The sequence below is a fragment of the Cydia fagiglandana genome, chromosome 25 (genome assembly GCF_963556715.1).
Source record: "Cydia fagiglandana chromosome 25, ilCydFagi1.1, whole genome shotgun sequence".
Classification (NCBI taxonomy): Eukaryota; Metazoa; Arthropoda; class Insecta; order Lepidoptera; family Tortricidae; genus Cydia; species Cydia fagiglandana.
In genome coordinates this window covers 5097403-5119818 of record NC_085956.1, presented here as the reverse complement: position 1 = coordinate 5119818, position 22416 = coordinate 5097403, and the positions used below count along the sequence as shown (strand labels likewise).

Below are 22416 nucleotides of genomic sequence, written 5' to 3'. Positions count from 1 at the left end.
CGGCTTCGCACGTGATAAGTATACAAAATAATACCTACACCTAAACCTTCCTCAAGAATCACTCTATAGATAGGTGAAAACCGCATGAAAATCCGTTCAGGAGTTTTCGAGTTTATCGCGAACATACATGCACACGTAACGCAACGTGTATACGTTTATTAACCGCCTTTAAAAAAAGGAGGTTCTGAGTTTGACCCGTATGTATGTATGTATGTATATTTTTTCGCGATTATCTCGCGTTTGGCGAAACGGATTTTGATGCGGTTTTCAGAAAAGTGTTTGTTACATTCTGGAGAAGGTAATAAGGTATACATAGATCTGAGCTGATGCTGAACCCTGGCTGTACCTAGTGGAACTTAGGTTTGGTGCAACATAGGCCCACGCTATTTTGGTCATCCGTCACATCTTGATGGGCACTTGGGAGAGCAGTTCCCTGGATAGAGCTGATGCTGAACCCTGGCTGCACCTAGTGGAACTCAGGTTTGGTGCAACATAGGCCCACGCTATTTTGGTCATCCGTCACATCTTGATGGGCACTTGGGAGAGCAGTTCCCTGGATAGAGCTGATGCTGAACCCTGGCTGCACCTAGTGGAACTCAGGTTTGGTGCAACATAGGCCCACGCTATTTTGGTCATCCGTCACATCTTGATGAGCACTTGGGAGAACAGTACCCTGGATAGAGCGGATGCTGAACCCTGGCTGTACCTAGTGGAACTCAGGTTTGGTGCAACATAGGCACACTTTGTTTTGGTAAACCGACTTCTCGTCGTGCGTTGTCGTTTCAGTGGGTTGGTTTTTTGAAGGCGGTTCCCTTTTTTTTAAAGAAATTATATTTAGTTATGAATAAGGGGGTAAGCATTTGTGAGCGTTTCTTTTATTTTTTGCCATTTCTATATATTGTGACCTTTTTTGCCACTTTTGTGTTATTTCTACTCAGAATCACGAGCTCTTTCGATTCTAATGGGATAAAAAAATGTCCCAGAGTTTTTTCCTATTGTGTTACCATTTTTCATATACTTTGTATGGCGGTAACAAAAAGGAAAGTCTGAAAAATGGAAATTTTAGGACACTTTTTTCTCCTATTAGGATGAAAAGGGCTTGCGATCCTGACTAGAAATAACACAAAAGTGGCAAAAAGGTCCAGTTGTATAAAGATGGCAAAAAATAAAAGAAACGTAGGTACTTGTAAGTAATATAAAAATTAGTGCCACACATTTAATAAAATAAGCTGCTTACCTACTTAATGTACCTATGGTTAAAAAAACTTTAATTACCTACCTATATTAGGTTACATATGTTATGATAAACCTATGTTACAACCTAATCGATGCATAAATCGATAACGATTGTAAAAAATCATAGTTATCGATAAAATCTATGTTAACACTTGATTGCATTTCACCTAAAACGTTTTATCTATTTGGCAAGAAGCGGTATAAATCAACCACTGATACATTTAATCATATTAGTTGTAGTTAATACTTTAATAGGTTATTTTAAATTATAATTATAATGTATATCAGAACAGTTATCTGTGCCTTTGCGCTTTTTGTTCAAGTAAGTACCTAACCATAATTAAATAACATACCTATTACCTACTCGTATGTTAATGCACGTTTTTAATTTTTTACATACTCGTATGTTAACGCATGTTTTTAATTTTTTTCTTTGTTTACTATCTGAAATAGTTTGGTCGGTACGAATTTTGAAAATAGCGTTCAAAAATAGGCCAAAATATGATCACATACTTTCTAGACGACCTCTAACTAGGGCAAAAATAAAAAAGCCGATTTAACAATACCTAATAATCCATTCACTAATTTTCAGAAAATCACCGCCCAGTACTACGACTACCCCCCCGAACCTCCCATCGTAGCCTTCACCAAAACCCTCGTCAACACCGAAGGCTGCCCCATATCCATAACCTGCACTTGCCCCATCGCACCCTCAGGAGTTTCCTTACTCTCCGACCTTGGCATGCAAGGTCAGCTCGCCGTCTCCGGTTCCATGCCGTTCCTAAGTGCGGTCCGGATGCAGGGCTCGCTGCCGTCGACGGGACAAGCTACAGTGGACTATGGGTGCGGAGACGGCGTCGCGATAACGCAGGAGACGGGTAACCCGTGCGGGCCCAACGCCAAGTTTGCGCGCGGGTTGACCACGGCTGATCTTGCTCTAGTCAGATGCTAGTTTATAATTCTAAGATACTCGCAACCTTATTTTCCTTACTTTCCGACCTTGGCATGCAAGGTCAGCTGGCTGTCTCCGGTTCTATGCCGTTCCTAAGTGCGGTTCAGATGCAGGGGGCGCTGCCGTCGATCGGACAAGCTACAGTGGACTATGGGTGCGGAGACGGCGTGGCGATAACGCAGGAGACGGGTAACCCGTGCGGACCCAACGCGAAGTTTGCGGGCGGGTTGACCACGGCTGATCTTGCTCTAGTCAGATGCTAGGTTATAATTTTAACCTCTAGCCACCCATACGTCAAACCTTGCCAAGCGAAATGAAATTTTGATTTTACAACATAAAGTTCAAATTAGAATGGAACAGGAGATCTTTTTATAGGTCTCTGGGCGGCTAGAGGTTAAGATACTACTCGCACCCACAAATAAAGTCACAACAACAAGCACAATGTGGCCAACTAGGTTATTTATCAGAAAATCAATTTTTTCATGTCTATTTTTCGTTAATCTTTTCGACGCCGTGCCAAACACAAAAGCTGTCACTCAGACGCCATGTCACTGAAGTGTCAAAACTTAAATTGGACCTTATGCATATACACGTAGGTCTATATTGCTCTGTGGTCTGTGACCGATTAATCCGTCTTTGGCGATGTCATTGGCGTCGAGAAGGTTAAATAATGACACATACAAAACAAACATAGTGTAAAATACTGCATTTTTGGTATAATCCAGTCGTCTCGATATTCGTAGGTATCAGTGTACCTTTATGATCATCCTGAATGCGTAGATACCTTTGACGTTCTGTGCTGTCTGATATTTTTACCTCGTTATGTTCCGAATTTATTGAAAAGTCGCTACTCTTATATATATTTATGTCAAGTTACATGTTTTGATGTTATTGACCATACCTAGTGTAACGAATTTATTGAAAAGTTATGCTGCTCCGATATATTTGAGTACATCGCCCGCTACGATATACATATCTGATGACGACTGTACATATTATGGCTCCTCTACACGATGGGCCAACGCCGGCCACTCCAAGGCCACGCAGCCATGCGATAGAATGAGATAGCAATATCACTTGCTTCCTCTAACGCATAAATGCGTCCCTTGGAGTGGCCGGCGTTGGCCCATCGTGTAGAGGAGCTATTAAATACAAAAACATTGTTTGGCCACAAATTGCCACAAAAAAATGTGCTACTATTATTAATTCTATTTATTAATACACGTTAGATTTAAGTGTATTGTACAAAGTTAAGTGATATTAAAACATTAGAAATAATACAAAACATGTTTTTCTGCATTTCTGATATACTCGAATGTCTATACCTATATATATTATATACAATTTGTAACCTAACTTTATTAAAATGTACATATTTATGACTGACTGTTTGAAAGGTAAGCTATCCGTTCCCGGTTTTATGCCATAATATGCCATTCTTAGTGCGGTACCAATGCAGGGCAGGCTGCCTTCGAGCAGCCAAGCTGCCGTCACCTATAGGTGAGGAATCGGCGTCGCAATAACGCAGAAGACGGGGATCCGTGCGGGCCCATTCCGGTTTTATGACATCATATGCCATTTCTTAGTGCGGTACAAATGCAGGGCAGGCTGCCTTCGAGCAGCCAAGCTGCCATCACCTATAGGTGACGAATCGGCGTCGTAATAACGCAGAAGACGGGGATCCGTGCGGGCCCATTCCGGTTTTATGACATCATATGCCATTTCTTAGTGCGGTACAAATGCAGGGCAGGCTGCCTTCGACCAGTCAAGCTGCCGTCACATGGTGCGGGAACGGCGTCGCCATAACGCAGGAGACGGGGATCCGTGCGGGCCCATTCCGGTTTTATGACATCATATGCCATTTCTTAGTGCGGTACAAATGCAGGGCAGGCTGCCTTCGACCAGCCAAGCTGCCGTCACATGGTGCGGAAACGGCGTCGCCATAACGCAGGAGACGGCGACCCTTGCGGGCCCAACGCTTAGTACCTACTTATGAGGCTTTACTGTATAGCATAGGAAGCATTTAATTATTGGGGGTGGGGTATAATACATAGAAGGCTGATATATTGAAGTAGTAATAAAATAAAACGTTATCTTTAGGATTAAGTATTTTTATTTATTATACATTTATACAACTTAGACAAGTAAACATATGTACAATGTTATGAATACTAACATTAAAATATTCAACAAAATGTATTCTTGGAAAGTTGTTAAATACCAAGACCCTTCTTTGAGCATTTGTTGTTACATTTATTTTTATTTTTATCATGGGTCTGATTTGATTAACTCTAACTACATTCATTAATTCTGTTCAATAAAATATATAATTATGTTACCAGATGTTGCGGTTAGTTGGCGCACCGTTTTCAAAATAATTGCATGCCGTGCCGAATATTCGGCGCTTCGGCCGAGAGAGGGGCTGAATATTCGGTATTCGGCCAAATTCGGGGCATCTCTACTTAGGACCAACTGTCAGTAGGTTAAATACTTGTGTCTAGAAATTTTAAATCTAGTCTTGTTTTTACCAACTGGGTCCGACAGCCTAAGGGCAGATTTAGACGGCGCGCGAACTCGCATGCGATTTTAGTTACATTGCGGACTGTTGGTTACGTCCAAATCAACCGACCGATCAAAAACCGCAATGTAATGAAACTCGCATACGAGTTCTCGTATCATCTAAATGGGCCCTTAGTCTTCACTACAACACTTTAGCAATCTCCTCATGTTCCTTAGACATATCCTTATCTCCCCACCCCCAAAGATTAGTTCCATCTCCAGTCCTCTCCACCCTCTTCGCTATGACATCATTTCCAACAGTTTTCAAGTCATACGCCCACCCAAGCCAGGCGAAAAAATCTATGAAAAGTGTCGTAAAATTAACAGCATTATTACCCAGTTCTGCTGCTCTGTAGTCCCAAGGGAAAACGTGATGAAAATTGTGATATCCTTCTCCTAAAGTTGCTAGAGATATCGAGATGCTCTGCGATGGTGTGATGTTTCTGTCATAAGGTTTGTTACCAAAGGCGTGGGCTGCGCTGTTGACCAGGAATGTGACGTGGAGGGATATTATCACTCGGAGGATGGTCAGGTGCCATGCTGAGGCGAAGGTCTCGTTCCAGAAGTACATGGGGAAGAGGGTTGGTAAGATGAAGCAGATTGTGCCGATGAATGGGGTTGAATATCTGAAAAAAAGGGTAAATCATGTGATCAATTTTGAAGCCAAGAACTCCTAACGTCGCTATACGTCTTATTTAAATAGAAAAACCAAACTTATGGGCGAAAGCAAACAAATATAGGAGCCCTCTGTAAATTAGCATGAAGTGTCAATATCAAGTTTAAGTTACTGATGTAGACCCCATACCCGCCAACGTGAATGAGAGCGAGTATGAACTCGGTCCGTGGGGTAGGGGGGCTCGGGGGCTTCACAAGGTGCTCAGCAAACCCCTAAGGGAGGCCACACGTGACCATCGCGCAGGCAGCTTTTTCTTTTTTTTCTTACAGTAGGCATTTGATTTTTTTTAGCTTTAGTTATTTTAACTGTAGTTAATTTTAGTTTTAAATTCATTTGATAACACTCAATAAAGGTATAATAAATGATGAAGGGGTCGTACAAAAAGTGCGGATGACGTCAAACCACTTATAGGATGATTTCAAATAGTATTTTTGATTTTCATAAACAATTATCACCTATCATTTATCAACCTCTTTATTAAACGATATCGCCACTTGAAATGAGTAAGTACGTTTTTGACTGACACATTGTCAATCAGATGAACAATAAATTGACTTCGTTATTGTTTAGCTATTGTATCTTCACGATTATATTTAGCTAAAATTTATATTTACTAATGTATAAGAAAACGCTCTAAATGTCATCTTTACTCGAATATTATGGCAATTTTCCGTTTTTGGAGGTACGTGACACGGAAGTTTAAATACAAACTCAAACATCATCCTGTGTGCAAGATTACGTCATTTTTACGTCATCCGCACTTTTTGTCCGACCCCTGTAAAAAATGAGTTATTGAATATTTAGGAGGCATAATTTATTTGCTTATTACCGTAAAGTACCTATCTAATGGCTAATTAAAGTTTTAGATTTAGGCCAACGCGCACGGTCCCCTAACTCGAAAAGATAAAATTGAGGTCTACATTGATACTCATTAAGCGTTTGTAGGGTACGAAACGACGATTTTAAGCGTTACTTGACGTCTAAACATCTAAGCGCTACTTGCACCATCCCACTAACCCGGGGTAAACCGGTTAAATCTGGAGTTACCATGGTTACCAGCACAATTTGACACTGAGTTAACGGTTTAACAGGTTCACCCTGGAATACCGTGGTTACCAGTACAATTCGACACTGGGTTAACGGTTTAACCAGTTAACCCCAGGTTTATACTAAAACACTTACTTTTTCTGAAACATCAACACCTTATTCTCCATAAGATCCGACACATCAATTCTTCTAATCCTCTTCTTCGCCTCCGGATGCTTTTTAACCAGCAACCAGCCAATATGCGAAAAGAAGAATCCCCTAGTCGCGTTATGTGGATCTCCGTCCGTGTCAGAGAACTTATGATGGAGTCTATGGTCCCTGGCCCAGTGGAAGGCGGAGTATTGGCAGGCGAAGGATTGGAGTAGCATGAGGAGGATTTGTAGGGGGAGTTTGGCCTTGTAGGTCCTGTGGGCCCAGAGGCGGTGCGAGCCCGCTGTAGTACCCACTATGGCTGCCTCGTGGAGTATGATAGCTGGGGAAATGCAGATTTTGTTTTAACATTTTTGAAGTGAAAACTTCTTTAGCGGCGCTGTGCACTTTTTGAGGTGGGGAAAAAATGATAAACTCGAGACAGCGTAAGGCGTAACGCGTAAGGCGTCTCTCCTCTCTTTCTACCGCACAGCGAAAATGTATGCCTGAGCTTGCTGTTTCATGTAGGCGGCGCAGGGCGCTTGCGTAACTTAATATGTTATGTGTGACGGACAATATCATTGTTGTTTGATTTAAATGCCATCTAGTGTGTTTCCCTCAAGCTTGTGTGATTACTCTCACAGTGATGCGCTTAGGGGTTTCAAGTAATGCGACGATACAACGCTAGATGGCGTTAACCTCAAATATACATAGTGCTGCAGACATTTTGCAGTATATGGCCCTGTTATTAATATTTTGAGTTACGATGTCGTTGAGTTTTCCTAAGTGCGACAAGTGCGACAATAGGCTCGGGACTCAGCTTATGCCGCGAGTCTGGCGACTGCACAGCGCTGTTTTTCAGCCCGTACCTGTCACCTGTACCTGTTTTCACTTCTGCCGGCACTCCCGGAGTGCAACCCGTTGTTTTTTTTTAAATCGAAGCCGCATGATTAGAATTCGCAACCTTCGGACACACTAGGCAAATATGAGATTGGTTTCTTGTAGGGCTGTGGGGCCTTAGGAGGTTGAATTGATGACATTTTAAAATTCTACTTTGTTAGTACATAGGTACACAGTAAGGTAAGGTTTTTTTTAATTTTCAAACAAGTTAATACATACAATGGTATTACCAAACGAAAGCTTAAATCTAAAATAGGCCTCAAGGCATTGGACCAGGAATACTGGCGGCGGCGTAAGATTTCATTAATATTATCATTTCTCCACTACCTAAGGTTGTCTGGAAGAGTCTAATATTTGCCCAGTGTGCGCTCTTTAGCGATAAGACCGCCTTTTGTTACCTCTGTCTTCATGTAATATGTATGTCGCTCTGTAAAAATGTTTTATTCAGGTTGTGCAATAAAGAGAATTTGTATTGTATTGTATTGTACACACCTAATAATATAGTCGCCCATTTCGCTTCTGTGATCGCCAGATATATTCCATAAGCGCCGGCCGTATGGAAATATGTGAACATGGCTATATTAATGTAGGAGGCCTCGTATTTTATCGGTGAGGCCTGAGGAGCGATTAGGCGTTCGCAGGCCTCGTCCTTCACACGTCCCTCGGCCTCGTCGCGGGCATTGGGAGGCATTTTGGAAGCTGTAAAAATAAAGTTTCTGTTATTTAAGGTTAAGTTCAGGAGGCATAGGCAAATGGCAATCGTTTATAGCAGCGGTTCTCAAACTTTTTTGGTGACGGAACCCTTTCGGCAAGCGAAATATTTGACGGAACCCCAAATTAAACATTTTCGTTCATCACTGTGGACCAGATATATCTTTAGAAGAGCTGGTTTTTTTCTTATTATTACAAATATATTTTCGCGGAACCCCAACAGAGGCTTTGCGGAACCCTAGGGTTCCGCGGAACACACTTTGAGAATGGCTGGTTATAGTAAAGCGGTATCCAGACAGGACTGATCAAATCGGTCGATTAGATCAGTAATGAAATTGGCGTCAATCTCTAATTTTAGATTTATGGTGATATTAGAGCCCTCTAAATTGAAAAAATGCCCCAGAACGAAAATACTGGCCTCACAAATTGGTATTCTTGCGTCCGCACCTCATTTTATCGGTAGTAGCGGTTATTTTCGGCGGGTGAATTCGGCGAGCCAAATTGGCGTTTGCGTCCGCACCTCCTGATTCGATCGGGAAATTTAATCAGATTGGCGTAAAATTGACTAGTCTGGATACGACTTAAGTTAGTTTAAATTATCTAAGATTTGACCACACCGTTGCTTAAAGCACGCTAACGGCGCGGAGTCGCCGTAAGTGTCACGATTTTATCGCAAGCCCTCCAAGCGGTACCTATACGGCACGTCACTGCGATTCCGCACCGTCACCGTTTTTTGAGCAACGGTGTGGCCGAATCTTTAGATGGACTCAATCATTTTCTATTATTTTCGGTACCCAACCGGTGCCTACTCAATACCTTATTAAGCAGGCCACTGACGAGCCTTCCAAATGGATGCAGTTACAATGGATTCATCCAAATGGACAGCATCATAATATTAAGCATTGTACGTTTTTGACATTCACGGACCGATTTTGGATTGCAGCCTCGCTATTTGGACTGTTGGAAGGCTCGTCAGTGGCTACCTTTATGTCGCAATACACTATTTAATTTGTAATTGACAGTGAGCAAATTTACAGGATAAATGCATTTCAGGCAGTAATTCCATTGTCATCATTGTCTGCGTGATCAGTTAATGTAGATAATTCTTAAGGCGACTACGTACAAAATTATTCTAGGGTAGTACACAGTTACAGACTAGTGGAATCTGATCTGACAGTTGTATTTATTGGTTAATCTTAATTCACTATTAATCTGTTAAATTTTAACAATAATTTAAAATATTTTAGCGTTTATTCTCACATTCTTAAAGCTTCACCGAAAAAAAAATTAATTGAATTAGATGAGTAGGCATGTAGATTCTGTTAAAGAATTAAACGCTCAAGGTAATCTTATATTGTATGATTATTTAAATCAAAATAAGTATATGCCTTTATTTTTAGTTAAAAATGTAGGTTCTATACCTTCGCTTCGCTCATAAAAGTGTGCAGATTTCGTTCCGAAACTACCAAAATAATGCAAGTAGCTCTTTCAACATCTGGCTCACTAACTAAAAATTAAAAATGTATTGATTTATTAACAGTAACAGGTCAATTCGAACGTACACTAAAATCATCGTATGTAATTATTATGAGGTCGGCATTATCGTTCAGTGATGAATGCCTTTTTTTTCCTAAATAAAGATTTAAAAAAAACAACGACGTCTAAAATATGTAAGAATAAGAATAAATTTATTGAGAATAACTAAAAAATACAGTAGTATGCACAAAGGTAAGCCCCAAACTTACTCTGTACCTTTAGGTATTTTAATAAAAGTAAACAAAATCTACCCTCAAATGGCTCCTTAAGCCAGTTGAGGGTAGATGAAAACATTCCATGATCAAATAATGTACGTTGAAGTCAGTTCGTTCCGTGACAGATCCAGGTGGTTTTGTATTTGGTTGGTTAACCAATAAATGTTACAACTACCCGACAATGTACAAATTGTTTGTTTACTTTTATTTAAATACCTAAAGATACAACAAGATGTTATTCAGTAGTCGTGCATTTCGCTCGTACTTGTGGTTACACGTATTGGCACGAGCTAGACGCAGTTAACTAAATGACTTCATTCAAATATCAGGGGCCCATTTCTCGAACGATAGTAGTCTAATATTATTAGTGTGTTGCCATGGCAACCCATACGATTTGACAGTTTGTGGACTAATAATATTAGTCTAATATTGTTCGAGAAATGGGCCCCAGGTGTATTTTAATATTATACCGGGTGTGGCCTGTAACATGAGCAAATAATTAAAACATAGATTGTACTCCTCAAACGGTGACACTTTTGTTGAACAACTTTAAAAAATTATGAAGTATTTATACTCCCTATTTTTCATACAAAATAAATATTATCTTCAATGGACGCCATCGCCACGTCATATCATTGTGATTGACGTTGCTTGTCAAGCCTTAAACATAACAAAATTCGCAATACATTGCGTCTTTGAATAACCTTTAAACTGTATTAAAAATCAAACTACAAGTTATTTTCAAAAGTTGCTGAACAAATGTTGATCAGTATGAGGAGTACAGCCTACAGTTAATTTTTTTGCTCATATTACAGGCCACACTCGGTATTATTTTGTGACAATTGTAACTTATTCAATGTGTCTATGTCAGTCGCCTTAAAATCGTGAATAAATCAGTGCAACCATCAGTAATCGCTGATGATCACAAATTAATTAATAACATTGTCTTGGTGTAGTAATTATTTTTTTGCAAGCCTATGTCATTACTCATTACGTGTTTTAATTGCAACATTTGCAACTAACATTGTAACTTAAGTGCTTACTTAGTTATAATGTTGAAATACCACAATAAGATTTTTTTTTTCTCTAGCCTACTTTGGTGTCCCACTGCTGGGCAAAGGCCTCCCCTCGTTATACAGTAGACGGCGGTACCGAAAAGGAGATGGCGGTACGACTTGGACGCATTCTACCCCAAATGGTGGTAAACAATAAGAATAACGAAGAAAAAATAAAATATCTACTTAGATACCTCCTACATATTTGTTTTAATCAAAATACATTTATTTCAGATAGGCCCGATATCCATACATGTAAAGATAAATTAGGTAACAATTTAAAATGCCGCAATAAGAATAATTAAGAAAAAATAAAATCGAAGGAGATATTTCATTTTTCTACCACAATAAAAATAATTAAGAAAAAATTAAATGTAAGCAAAATTATATTTTATTTTTTCTTAACATTATTCTTATTGTGGTATTTTAAATTGTTATTTTATCTTTACATGTAGGTATGGATCTCTGGCTTTTCTGAAATAAATGTATTTTGATTTTTTATTTGATTTTATTAAAACAAATAGGAAAGTACTTCACAGACATATATAGGTACTTCAAAGACAAAAAAAATATTTCGTTATTTTTGCAATTTGTACGAGTATGTACATAGATAGTTTTATAATTGAAACATATGACCGTATTACGACGTCATAAGCAGGTTACCATGCCAAATGACACTTAATAAGTATCCGGGATTTTAACATAAAATTAAATAAAAATAAATAAATATTATAATACATTTTTTACACAAATTGACAAAGCCCGTGAGCTCAAGAAAGCTTGCGTTGTGGTAACTCATACAACGATATTTATAATACATATTTATATATAATATATATTCGACATATTTTATTGTTGTGTATTGACCCTATTACTAAGACTCCACTGTCCACCTATCCGTCTATCCGTCCGCCTGTCTGTCACCAGGCTGTATCTCACGAACCGTGACAGCTAGACAGTTGAAATTCACACAAATTATGTACTTCTGTTATAGCAAATAAAACTAAAACAGAATAAAATAAATATTTAAGTGGGGCTCCCGTATAACAAACGTGATTTTTTTTGCTCGTAAGGTAAGGAACCCTTCGTGAGCGGATCCGACTCGCACATGGCCGGTTTTTTTCAGATAACCACCAACTTCTGGGTTATTTCTACACAGAATCACGCGAACTACTGATTTAAATAAAGAAATAAATTCACCCCAGTTTTTCATAACATTTTTGAGTGTCAGTTTTGTGACGGTCCATATAAAATATATGGGAAAATGCGTCACAAAACTGACAATTATTTCGGGCACTTTTTTTCCCTTTTTAAATCGATAGTCCTCGTGATTCCGAGTATAACCCAAAATATGATGGTTTGTCTAAAAAAGTAAATTGGTACCATTTTTTCTGGAAATGCTCTAATATCAAATATACTTACAATTATATTTCACTTTGAGTCCCAATTATCTCATAAACAAAATCTATTAAAACTAGTACAATAAAACGCTAACTTCAATAAACTATATCTAGTCTTAACAGTACAAGTCCTAGTGTCCAAGTAACTCTTCTAGATCTGTTTTACGGAAATGGCGCTTGGGTCACCCCATATCTAATTGTCTATTATAAAGAGGTTAAGTCAAGACAATAGGTAGGTATAAAGTGACTTGGTCACAAGTCACAACACGTCATAATAGCCGTTATTGCGCGAGCAAACGTAGGTCTGGCCCTCTGAACGGCACTTAAGTACTTGAAAAATACTTAATTAAAAATCTTCATGCTAGGCAACTAGGTGCTTACACTCATGGATAAAATTAGAGGAACGCAAAAACAAATTAATCACTTAATTTTCACACTTAATTTTAAATTACTTTAGGTGCTCTAATCCAGTTATTTTTTCGTTCGACTAAATTAGTTCATGAGTATAGTTAAATATATTAATATTATTTAATTGTTATGGTTCATTAAAGGCGTTAAAAAAATCAAGCTTTGATTTAATCCGAATGGGTAATAAGCGAGTTCTTTTAAGGCTGGTTTCCCCGTGTATTGTATAGCAAGTGATTGTAATAAACGTCCCTAAAATAAGTACCTATGAGCATAAATTATGCGATGGTAAACCACTTGGAAAACCGAGGAAGTGATATGACACATGCCATGTAATTGTAATGTGATAAACACACAAATAATTGTCACATTTTGAACCAGGGACCTCCTCATTCGTAGTCAAAGTCACTGCCGACAAGGCCCAAGGCTAGGAGGCCGTTAATTCATAATGTAGACGATAGTAGGTTCCATAGTTTATAATCTACCATTATCCTACTAAGTCCCGAAATCATTTTTGCAATTTTAAATTTTGGAACTTATTTTATTTCATTATAGTTCTAATTTATTAGATTTTTTCCTTGTAAAAGAACATCGGGACAAAAAGCTAACGGCCCGTTTCGAACTTTCAAACACGTTAATTTGTAGATTTAGAAACGATATGGATTAGATATGTCAGTGTCAAATGTGACGTCACATTCTTCTTCTTCAAACAAAAACGTCACTTTTACTCTGACACATCTAATCCATATCGTTTCTTAGAAAGACAGTAAAAAGACAAATTAATGGTATCGTCTTGGGTCGTCCCATTCGTTTTTCGTCATGTTCTTAAATTAGTCCTATTTTGCTTTCGTCACTCATTCTACATTCGTCACAAACGTCGGTGGCTTTCAATGTAGAATGAGTGACGAAAGCAGAATAGGACTAATTTAAGAACTTGACGAAAAACGAATGGGAACACCCAAGACGATACCAAATCAATAACTTATGAACTATATAAATATATCTAAGAATAATACTAAATTAAAACACAACCCTAAATATATCTAAAATAAAACAAGGAATATAAAAACTACTGAAAGAGGCCTCCCCGCGCGCTACCCTCGGGCACGGATATGATGGTCGTATTTGTCTACGTGACAGCGTGATAAAACGGTGTCCGTTCCTTTCTATCCCGCAAAATTAAAAAGGACAGTTGTTTTATCACGTGGATAAATGTGGATAAAGCGATCCATAATAGGCTTGCTGCCCACCACACTCGCTGCGCTACCGTTTTGAATTATTAGTTTTATTATTAGATTTATATAATTGACTTTTTTTATTTTGTATGTTCTAGCTGTATAGAATTACATTTACAAATTGATATTTAATCGGATTATGCTTACTATGTAAGGATTATTTATTTTCCGTATATTTTTAAATTTGTATCCAGACTGACATGTAAATTAGCTTTACGAATAAAATGATTATGAATTGCGATGGACAGCCTTTGCACCAGGAAAAACCCGGAGGGCGAGTCAAATTGTTTCTAGATCTATTAAATGACGTATCTTAAAGTTGACTTTATTTAATAACATTTTTACAACTTTATAACAAATCACTAAAACTTATAAATAAAAAATTTGCCCTAAGTCATGGTCCGTAGGTAGGGTGCCCAGAAGGCTGGCCGCATTGCCCCGCTGGATGGCAATGCTGATCCTTTGGGCAAAATATAGGCCAGCCCTCTGGTCACCGGAGGCCTCTATGAGGCGCTTTGATAACTCCCCATAGAGGCGACGCGCGCTAGGTCCCCACGGCCCCAAGGTTTCCACACCAAACGCCGCAAATATGTAGCTACTACCTAGTGTGACATATTTGCGGCGTTTGAGGCTTTCGGCCGAGGATGCGGCCGCACCAGCGCCAACTTTGGTGCCTGGAATATGGGACGGCGCCAGGGTATCTACGCACGTAGCGTCCCAGACAAGTGGCCGTCCCATACTCCAAGGCACCAGCGTCATTCCGTCAGGCCTCTTGCCATCGACCCTGGCCAGACCGTTGGGCTCGAGGACCGCCGGTACCTTGGCACTGACAAGGGCCCTTCGGATGACGTCGTCGTCGATCTTAAAGTTCAAATTGGGCAGTAAGATTAAGAAGAAAGAAACAACACTTAGGTATATTTATAAATTGTTTATATTATACTAAAATACTGGGATTTCGACTAGTTGCAACCGCATCCGCACTGTCCGGAGATGGATACGGAGCCGGACGCGGGCACGGTGCCACTGAAGTCGACGGAGCCGAGCACGGGCACGGAGCCGACGACGACGGTCTGGCCGCTCGCGTCGATGTCGCCGGACACGGCCACCTGGCCCGTGCCCGCGCCGCCGTACGACGCGCACGGCGGCGCCGGCGTCGGCGTCGGCGGCGGTGCGTTGTTCAGCCCGCCGATTCCGGAGTAGGGAAGTTGCGGGAAACCGCAGGACTGGCTTAGCACGGTCTGTGGAAGCAGGAATAAAATACAGCTACAGCTAAAGGTATGTTCTGCTGATAGGCCTGATAGTATAAATGTGAAAATTAGGGTCAGTTGCACCAACCACAATTAACAGACCAGTCAACGTCAAGCAGCAGAGAACTATGAAACTTTCCATACAATAAAATTTTCTAACATATTTTGCATAGGTTGTATAGAATAGGGTAGATTAGGTTTAGGTTTGTGTTATAATTTTTCAGAAATGTTAAGATTTCCAGCACAATAACAATTATGCGAAATGAGTTTTATGCGTAACATTACATTAGGACAATCAATTATTATGCAACCCAATATGGACCCAAAAAAAAGCCAAAGGCGTGTATATATGTATAAGGGAAGGAATGGAAAGATTCGCGAGTTTCTGGTAGGCTTCCGTAGCTCAATTTGATTGGTTAGAGCTAACGCACGGATTGCTGTGGTTGCGGGTTCAAGTCCCGCCGAAAGCGTAAATTTTTCGATATTTTCCTTTAATATAAAACTTAGAAATATCATGATATTTACCTGGATCAGGCAAGCCTGCGCACATAAAACAAATACAATGAAGGGAGACATTTCGTTAGATCTATTTGCCTTGTCCCGTTTTCTTCAAAACAATTTGAATGATTCCACATATCTATGTCACCCGTTTTATACTGACACAGCAATAACATGCAGGTTAACATTACGTAAAACGATTGGCAATTTATAATTTGTATAATCATTTAATTGGTTTATCGAACGTTTATAAATATGAAATTTTTCTTATCGAAATGATAAGAAATATTTTGAAAATAATATTAGTGTTACTACACGTAAGTCAAATGCCTTAGAGTTTCATGCAATTATTGACCCAATTTCAACTTAACAGCTACTATTTTTGAATACCAGCAATATACCTCATGTTTTTATACTTTTTCACGTAGAAAATATTTTGAATTATAAATTCTATCACTATGTGAATTAGGTTCAGAATCTAAAAATATTAGCGCGCGGATTGTTCAAAATTTGCAACATATTATCGTTAATTTTACTAACTTTTATCGAAATCTTACATAAAGGTGATAGAGACATATAAAAGCTATACCAGTTGATAAAGTAGGTCATTCACTGTTTACTCTAAAACAAGGAATTAAATTCAAAATGAGTTTCAAAGTCACAGTACTCTGCGTTGCTACTTTCCTAGTCCAGGTAAGAAAATCATTGTAGCTACTTAGCTACAATGATTTTCTTTTCTTTCTTTCAAAAAGTATTTTTTGTTTAGTTATAAGATATAAACGAGTTGCCACTACGATAACATATTTTTAAAGAAGTGAAGTAGGTACCTACCTACTTAAATACACACTCACTCTAAGATTTGTATTATCATTTGAATGTCTACAATTAAATTAAGTAAGTAGCCGTAAAAACATTGTACCGAAACCAAAACACCAAATTCCAGTAAAAACAATTTAATTGTGCATTGAACATGATTGAACATATTTTACCTGTAATATTAATCTTTAAATTATATATTTTAATATAGGTACTCTTAAATAAAAACTTTGGATAACGATATTGCTTGTTTAAAACTGTAGGCGTTGATGTTTAGTAGTGTGGTGCTAACTACTTATATAAAATAATATATTTGCTTTCGAACATTTTGAATTCACGGCTTTCGTAATTAGAAAAACGCATATCCCTGTCTTAATCTCCTAGGCCATCGGCATAAGTTCTCATTTTGTATTGACTGTTATGTATTCAAATATAAATTTCATTATTCCAGTACATCTCCGGCCAAAACTGCGGCTGCATCACATCGCCCAACAACGGCGGCGTCTTAACCGTGAACAGCAACGGCCCCATCATTCCCTCCGGCCTCTCGCTTGGCGCGGAGCTAAGCCTCGCCGGGGAGTTAGGCCTCTCCGGCGCGCTGCCGTTCCTGAGCGCGGTGGCGTTCGAAGGCACGTACCCGACCAGCGGGTCGGCTGCGGTGTCGTACGGGTGCGGAGATACCGTCGCCATCACGCAGGAGCGCGGGAACCCGAGCGGGAACAATGCTAACGTTAACTCCGGCTCTCCGTTTATTAGTACGTGTGGTTGCAGACGCTCTTAAACTATAGTTAGATGTATTTAATTACACAAACGGGTCTACCGCGATATAATTTCATTGTTTTTACCTTTAATTCCGACGTTTCAGCTGAGTTGCAGGTAAAAACAATGAAATTATATCGCGGTAGACCCGTTTGTGTAATTAAATATGTGTACAAAACGCGAGAGTTTAAAGTGTTACATATATAGTTAGATATATCATATTTATAGTAATAAATTTGTATTAAGTTACCAATTCACTATTATTTCTTTATTTCATTCACATGCATAAACTTACAGCTAAGGATGCCAAAACGCTTATGTGGTAGGGACAATACATGCATACAATCAGATTCAAACATAGGCTAAAGATTAAAACATTTAAACAAAACAAAAGCAATCAAATAAGGTCAGGTCAGGTTAAATCACATACATTAGGCAGGTACATTAGGTAGGTCCACATAAATTAAATTAAATGAAAATTACTTATTTTCCAGGAGAACTTTAAGCATTATACAGAATTCTGTCGACAGCAATACTGCTGCAGTATTGCAGCGCGGCATTTCTGCCGACTGCATTGCTAGCGTAATGTCGCTATGCCCGTCATTTTCGCACTTACATACTTGGTAGAACGTGACAGGCATGGTGACAAGCGATAAAAATGAGACCCTGCTACCGCCGCTGGTTTAGTCTGAATCAGGAAGGTACCTTAAGCTTTTTACAAACAACTTAGGTACCGTAGAGTTTCGTATCTTCGCCTGGGTTTTGACACTTTTCCCAAAAAATCTCTCATATTTGAAAGCATTTTAATCCGTTAAGGCGAAAAAACGTTTTTTAGTATTCCTATCTGTATACACCACTAAAACTTTTAATTTCATTGGTTAAGTTGGTAATAAATGGCCCCAAAGGCAATAAGTAGGCGATGTTTGGGTATTTTCCCAATCTTCGCCTATGGCATGCCTTGCCGCTAATACTTACTTTTCTGTGACTTACACATGTTAAGTCGTATCTCCTCTGAATGTGCTAATATACTGTAAACCTTAACTACACCAGACGAGGCATATATTTAAAAAACGGGGTAGTAGGCGAAGGTTGGTAACGGTTTGAAGTTGTTTTCATACATTTTCTATAATGAAGCTAGGGCTGCCAAAAATTTACCAACATGCCAAATAAAGGGGAGTAATGGTTTATAAGTTAAAAAAATAATTATTTTGAACAAAATTGTTTAATTGTTGCAATTTGTTGTTATTATCGTAGTTGACATCAAATCAACCTTATTTGCACAAAGTGAGACATAAAAATACCTATTTGGTACCTACTCAATATTGGTAAGAGTAGAAATAAACATTTGCATATAGCGTAAACTAAAATAACCAAACATAAGAAAATATTTAAATTTGGGAACAAGTAATGTCATCCACTAATAAGTGTAGTACGAAAAATTTGTCAGCCCTAGGGGTAGGCGAAATTTGGCAACAAGATGGACGCAAAGTACCCTCGCCAATGTTTTATCCAATTGTGACTTCTAAACGTAAGCTAGCCATTAAATAATAGTTTCATATGAAAAACAAATAGTTATAGGATATAAACATGTAAAAAGTTTAACATTACCGGGTCCGTATCACCGTTTAAAACTGAAGTTAAAACACTGATTTAAAAAAACGTGTGGTCGGCGTCGCGAAAAAACCTCACTAAAGGTCAACTGTGTGAAGTTGGCCGCAGAATGTTCGAAGAATCTTGACACCCTTAAAAAATACTTTGTATTTAGCAGTTTTATGTAAGGCTTACATTATGTCAAACTAGGCGAAAATAGGTAGCGCAGGCAAAGATACGAAACTCTACGGTACACTATTGAATGAAATTTACACTAGAGGTATTGATAACTTGCGAACTTAATAAAAGACAGTATTTCTTTTTATATAAAACTGTTTAATTCAAACTTTATTCATTCTTCCCGCCTCGCTTCTCAATTCCGGTTTTTCATAAGTCCCGTCCCCACACCTCTTGGCTCTTTTGACAACCACACCATTCTCCACTGTCTTCAAGTCATACGCCCATCCGATCCACGCGAAGAACTCTATAAACGCTGCTGTCCAGTTAAGCTTACTTACTAACTCAGCAGCCCTGTAATCCCACGGGAAAACGTGGTGATAGTTATGGAATCCTTCGCCAAGAGTAACTAGGTTCACTGCCATGTTTTCCGTAGCCCGGACTTCTTTGTCGTAAGGTCTTTTCCCGAACGCATGAGAGGCGCTGTTGATGAGAGATACGAAGTTGAGACATAGCATGGTGCGGAGGTTGTTGACGTGGAAGGCAGTGTGGAAGGTCTCCCCCCAGAACATCGGGCAAAGAGTGGGGAGAACGTAGGTGAATAGAGTGATGATGTAGAAGCCGTATCTGAAAAAGAGACAAGTTCAAGTTTTGATAAGTTGATAAAGGAATAAAGATTAGTAGTTTGTGTTACAAGGGATCAAAATGATATATTTCCGTCAAGGGCGTACATTGAATCCTGAGCGTAATGAGGGATTCAAGTGTTAACGCCCAAGATGAAATAATTTTGATACCGCTGACACAGTCATAATGCTTTTCACATCAACTATGAGGAAAATAAAAAAAATCTTAGTGTTGGTACAATCTGATGCTTAAACAGATTATTTAAACTAAAAAAAAAATGCGCAAAAAAATGTAAAAATAGTGTGCTAGAACAGAAAAGTGTTACTTTGATCCCTCCTAGCAGGGAAGAAAAAACCCTTTTCCGAATAGGTGATGTGAAAAAGGAATTGTAAAGCCGGAAGAATTAACACATCTGTACATTAAGGTATAATAGAATTGGCCACGACGCTGTTCAAAATATGCTGATGTAGATGTCGGCGGCCGATCGTAAGATCAGGCATATCGTGAAATTCCTAGACATATCGTGAAACGTGAAAATCTTTGACCCGTTCTCTGAGTCGACGGCTCCTATTTCTGGACAGTTTGCCCTTCGGACATATGAAGCAACCTTATAGTAACGTAACGAACCTATCCTACTATACCTATATATTGGTTTAATGTGACTATCGTAAAAACATTACACAGGAACATTACGATCTTCCTGATCTTACGATCGGCCGCCGACATAGATACCGTAAACGCAGCAAATGTATGACACATATTCAACGCATACCAACACGTCACACTATTAGTATAATAATATTAATACGCTGCGTCAACGTCCCCTATTTGTCGATTGTCTGTTATTAGACATGCTCCTACATAAATCATAATTTAAAAAAAGTAGTAACTATGTTTTCTAGAGGAAATTATTCGTAGGCGCTTTTAAGATTCGTACTCACAATACTCACATACCTCGATATTAACTAAGGAAATGAACTCATATATATCATACATTTTCTTTAGTTTTATCATGATGAGGATTACGATTGATGAACGATCTGCATGGATATCATGGTCGCATTTTGATCACTTGTCATCTCTTGCGTCACTTTCGCACTTTCATACTTGTTAGAACAATAAAATAAAAAGGCGACCATATTAGCCTTGCAGGATTCCAAAAAACATAACTGAACATAAATTCTTTCACCTATTTAAATTGACGGAAGGATATATTCAGAGTAGCATCAACAGAAAATAACCGTTCACTATTATAACAGGAAGTAATTACATATTTTGTTTAAGAATATAGGACGATATAATCTTGCAAAAAATTATAAATAGCAGAAGATTGGCTAAGCGATTGCATAAGTAACTAGAACCAATCAGGCGCTAAAGGACTGCATATACTCACTTTTTCTGAAACACCAACACAGGATTGCTCGTCAAATCAGACAAGTCTATACTGGCTCCCCGTCTCTTGACCTCCGGATGCTTATGGACCAGCAACCAGCCTACATGAGAGAAGAAGAAACCCCTTGCAGCGTTATGGGGGTCTGCATCAGTGTCGCTATGTTTGTGGTGGAGCCGGTGATCTTTGGCCCAGTTGATGGCGGTATACTGGCCTGATGATGACTGGAATAGCATGAGGATGGTCTGCAGAGGGAGGGTAGCTTTGTAGCTCCTGTGGGCCCAGAGGCGGTGGACTCCTGCCATCAGGCCGAGCATACTGGCTTCCAATAGGACAAGGTCTGGAAAATAAATTCTAGTTTAATATGTGATAGAAATAATCATTTCATTTTACGAATATGATTTATGAGATCATGCAGATTGACGTGGATGTAAGCTGGCATAAGCGCACATGCACAATTTTAGCTGACAATCGGCTGTTCATTCCAAAAAATGTCTTTCTTCAAAATACGCATTTACCGCAAGTGACGCATTTACCCCGGTTGACCTTCTATCCTTAGATAAGATAAGATACGATCAGATAAGATAAGATAAGATGCATTAAAATAAGATAATATAAGATACGATAAGATAATATAAGATACGATAAGATAAAATAAGAATAGCCTTAGAAGGATAGATCCTTACTTACCAAAAACTAAAGTAGCCCAATAAGCTGATGTGAAGCTCAAATAAAGTCCATATATCGCTGACAAATGCAGGAAGCTTATAACAGCGACTGTTGTATACGAAATCTTGAATTTCCAATCATCTGCCTGAGGGGCTATTAATTTTGGAAGTTCCTTATTTGTGTTTGATAACATGCTTTCATCGGTTGCGTTTGGAGCCATAGCTTTATCTGCAAGTACATAAATAATAATTCAATAGATTTACCTACAATTGAAACTAACACACATGAGAGATGACACAGAATCGAGACAACTGGCGTGTACTCGTGTCGGAGGCCAAGACTCATTTTGGGTCGTTACGACATTAAGTAAGTAAGTACAGTTGAAACTAGGTCCGTGGGGTCCCAGCGCTCTCAAGTTGATTGCAGAAATCGCGATGAGTCTGGTTGATGTAACTGGCGAACTTGGCTAACGGAACGGAATGATTAAATATTTGATTGGTTACGGGAAAAAGATAGGTCACTTGATAAGACACGACACTTGCTTTAAAACTATATTAGAAGGCAAGATTGAAGCGAGAGGAAAATCACGA

The 22416-nt window shown here is 38.9% G+C and overlaps 7 protein-coding genes across 7 annotated transcripts in view; 4 read left to right on the top strand and 3 right to left on the bottom strand.

Moving 5' to 3' along the window:
- Positions 1–22416, top strand: part of LOC134677097 (dihydrofolate reductase) — a 262050-nt gene that overhangs the window by 79215 nt on the left and 160419 nt on the right. The window lies entirely within an intron of this gene.
- Positions 1492–2188, top strand: LOC134676827 (chorion class CB protein PC404-like). The gene is made up of 2 exons (XM_063535208.1): positions 1492–1558; positions 1829–2188. The coding sequence occupies exons 1-2, from the start codon at positions 1514–1516 to the stop codon at positions 2186–2188; spliced, it is 405 nt and encodes a 134-aa protein (XP_063391278.1). The 5' UTR covers positions 1492–1513.
- Positions 2242–4171, top strand: LOC134676826 (chorion class B protein M3A5-like). Its single transcript, XM_063535207.1, has 2 exons — positions 2242–2439; positions 4058–4171. Exons 1-2 carry the CDS (start codon positions 2242–2244, stop codon positions 4169–4171), a joined length of 312 nt encoding a protein of 103 aa, XP_063391277.1.
- Positions 4873–8198, bottom strand: LOC134677188 (acyl-CoA Delta(11) desaturase-like). The gene is made up of 3 exons (XM_063535632.1): positions 7992–8198; positions 6606–6942; positions 4873–5373 (listed from the first exon to the last, which is right to left on the bottom strand). Exons 1-3 carry the CDS (start codon positions 8188–8190, stop codon positions 4890–4892), a joined length of 1020 nt encoding a protein of 339 aa, XP_063391702.1. The 5' UTR covers positions 8191–8198; the 3' UTR covers positions 4873–4889.
- LOC134676922 (chorion class CA protein ERA.1-like) lies at positions 14972–15888 on the bottom strand. Its single transcript, XM_063535303.1, has 2 exons — positions 15829–15888; positions 14972–15294 (listed from the first exon to the last, which is right to left on the bottom strand). The coding sequence occupies exons 1-2, from the start codon at positions 15877–15879 to the stop codon at positions 15016–15018; spliced, it is 330 nt and encodes a 109-aa protein (XP_063391373.1). The 5' UTR covers positions 15880–15888; the 3' UTR covers positions 14972–15015.
- On the top strand, positions 16447–17415 carry LOC134676960 (chorion class CB protein M5H4-like). Its single transcript, XM_063535338.1, has 2 exons — positions 16447–16494; positions 17069–17415. Exons 1-2 carry the CDS (start codon positions 16447–16449, stop codon positions 17396–17398), a joined length of 378 nt encoding a protein of 125 aa, XP_063391408.1. The 3' UTR covers positions 17399–17415.
- On the bottom strand, positions 19301–22046 carry LOC134676759 (acyl-CoA Delta(11) desaturase-like). Its single transcript, XM_063535143.1, has 3 exons — positions 21848–22046; positions 21161–21497; positions 19301–19770 (listed from the first exon to the last, which is right to left on the bottom strand). Exons 1-3 carry the CDS (start codon positions 22044–22046, stop codon positions 19308–19310), a joined length of 999 nt encoding a protein of 332 aa, XP_063391213.1. The 3' UTR covers positions 19301–19307.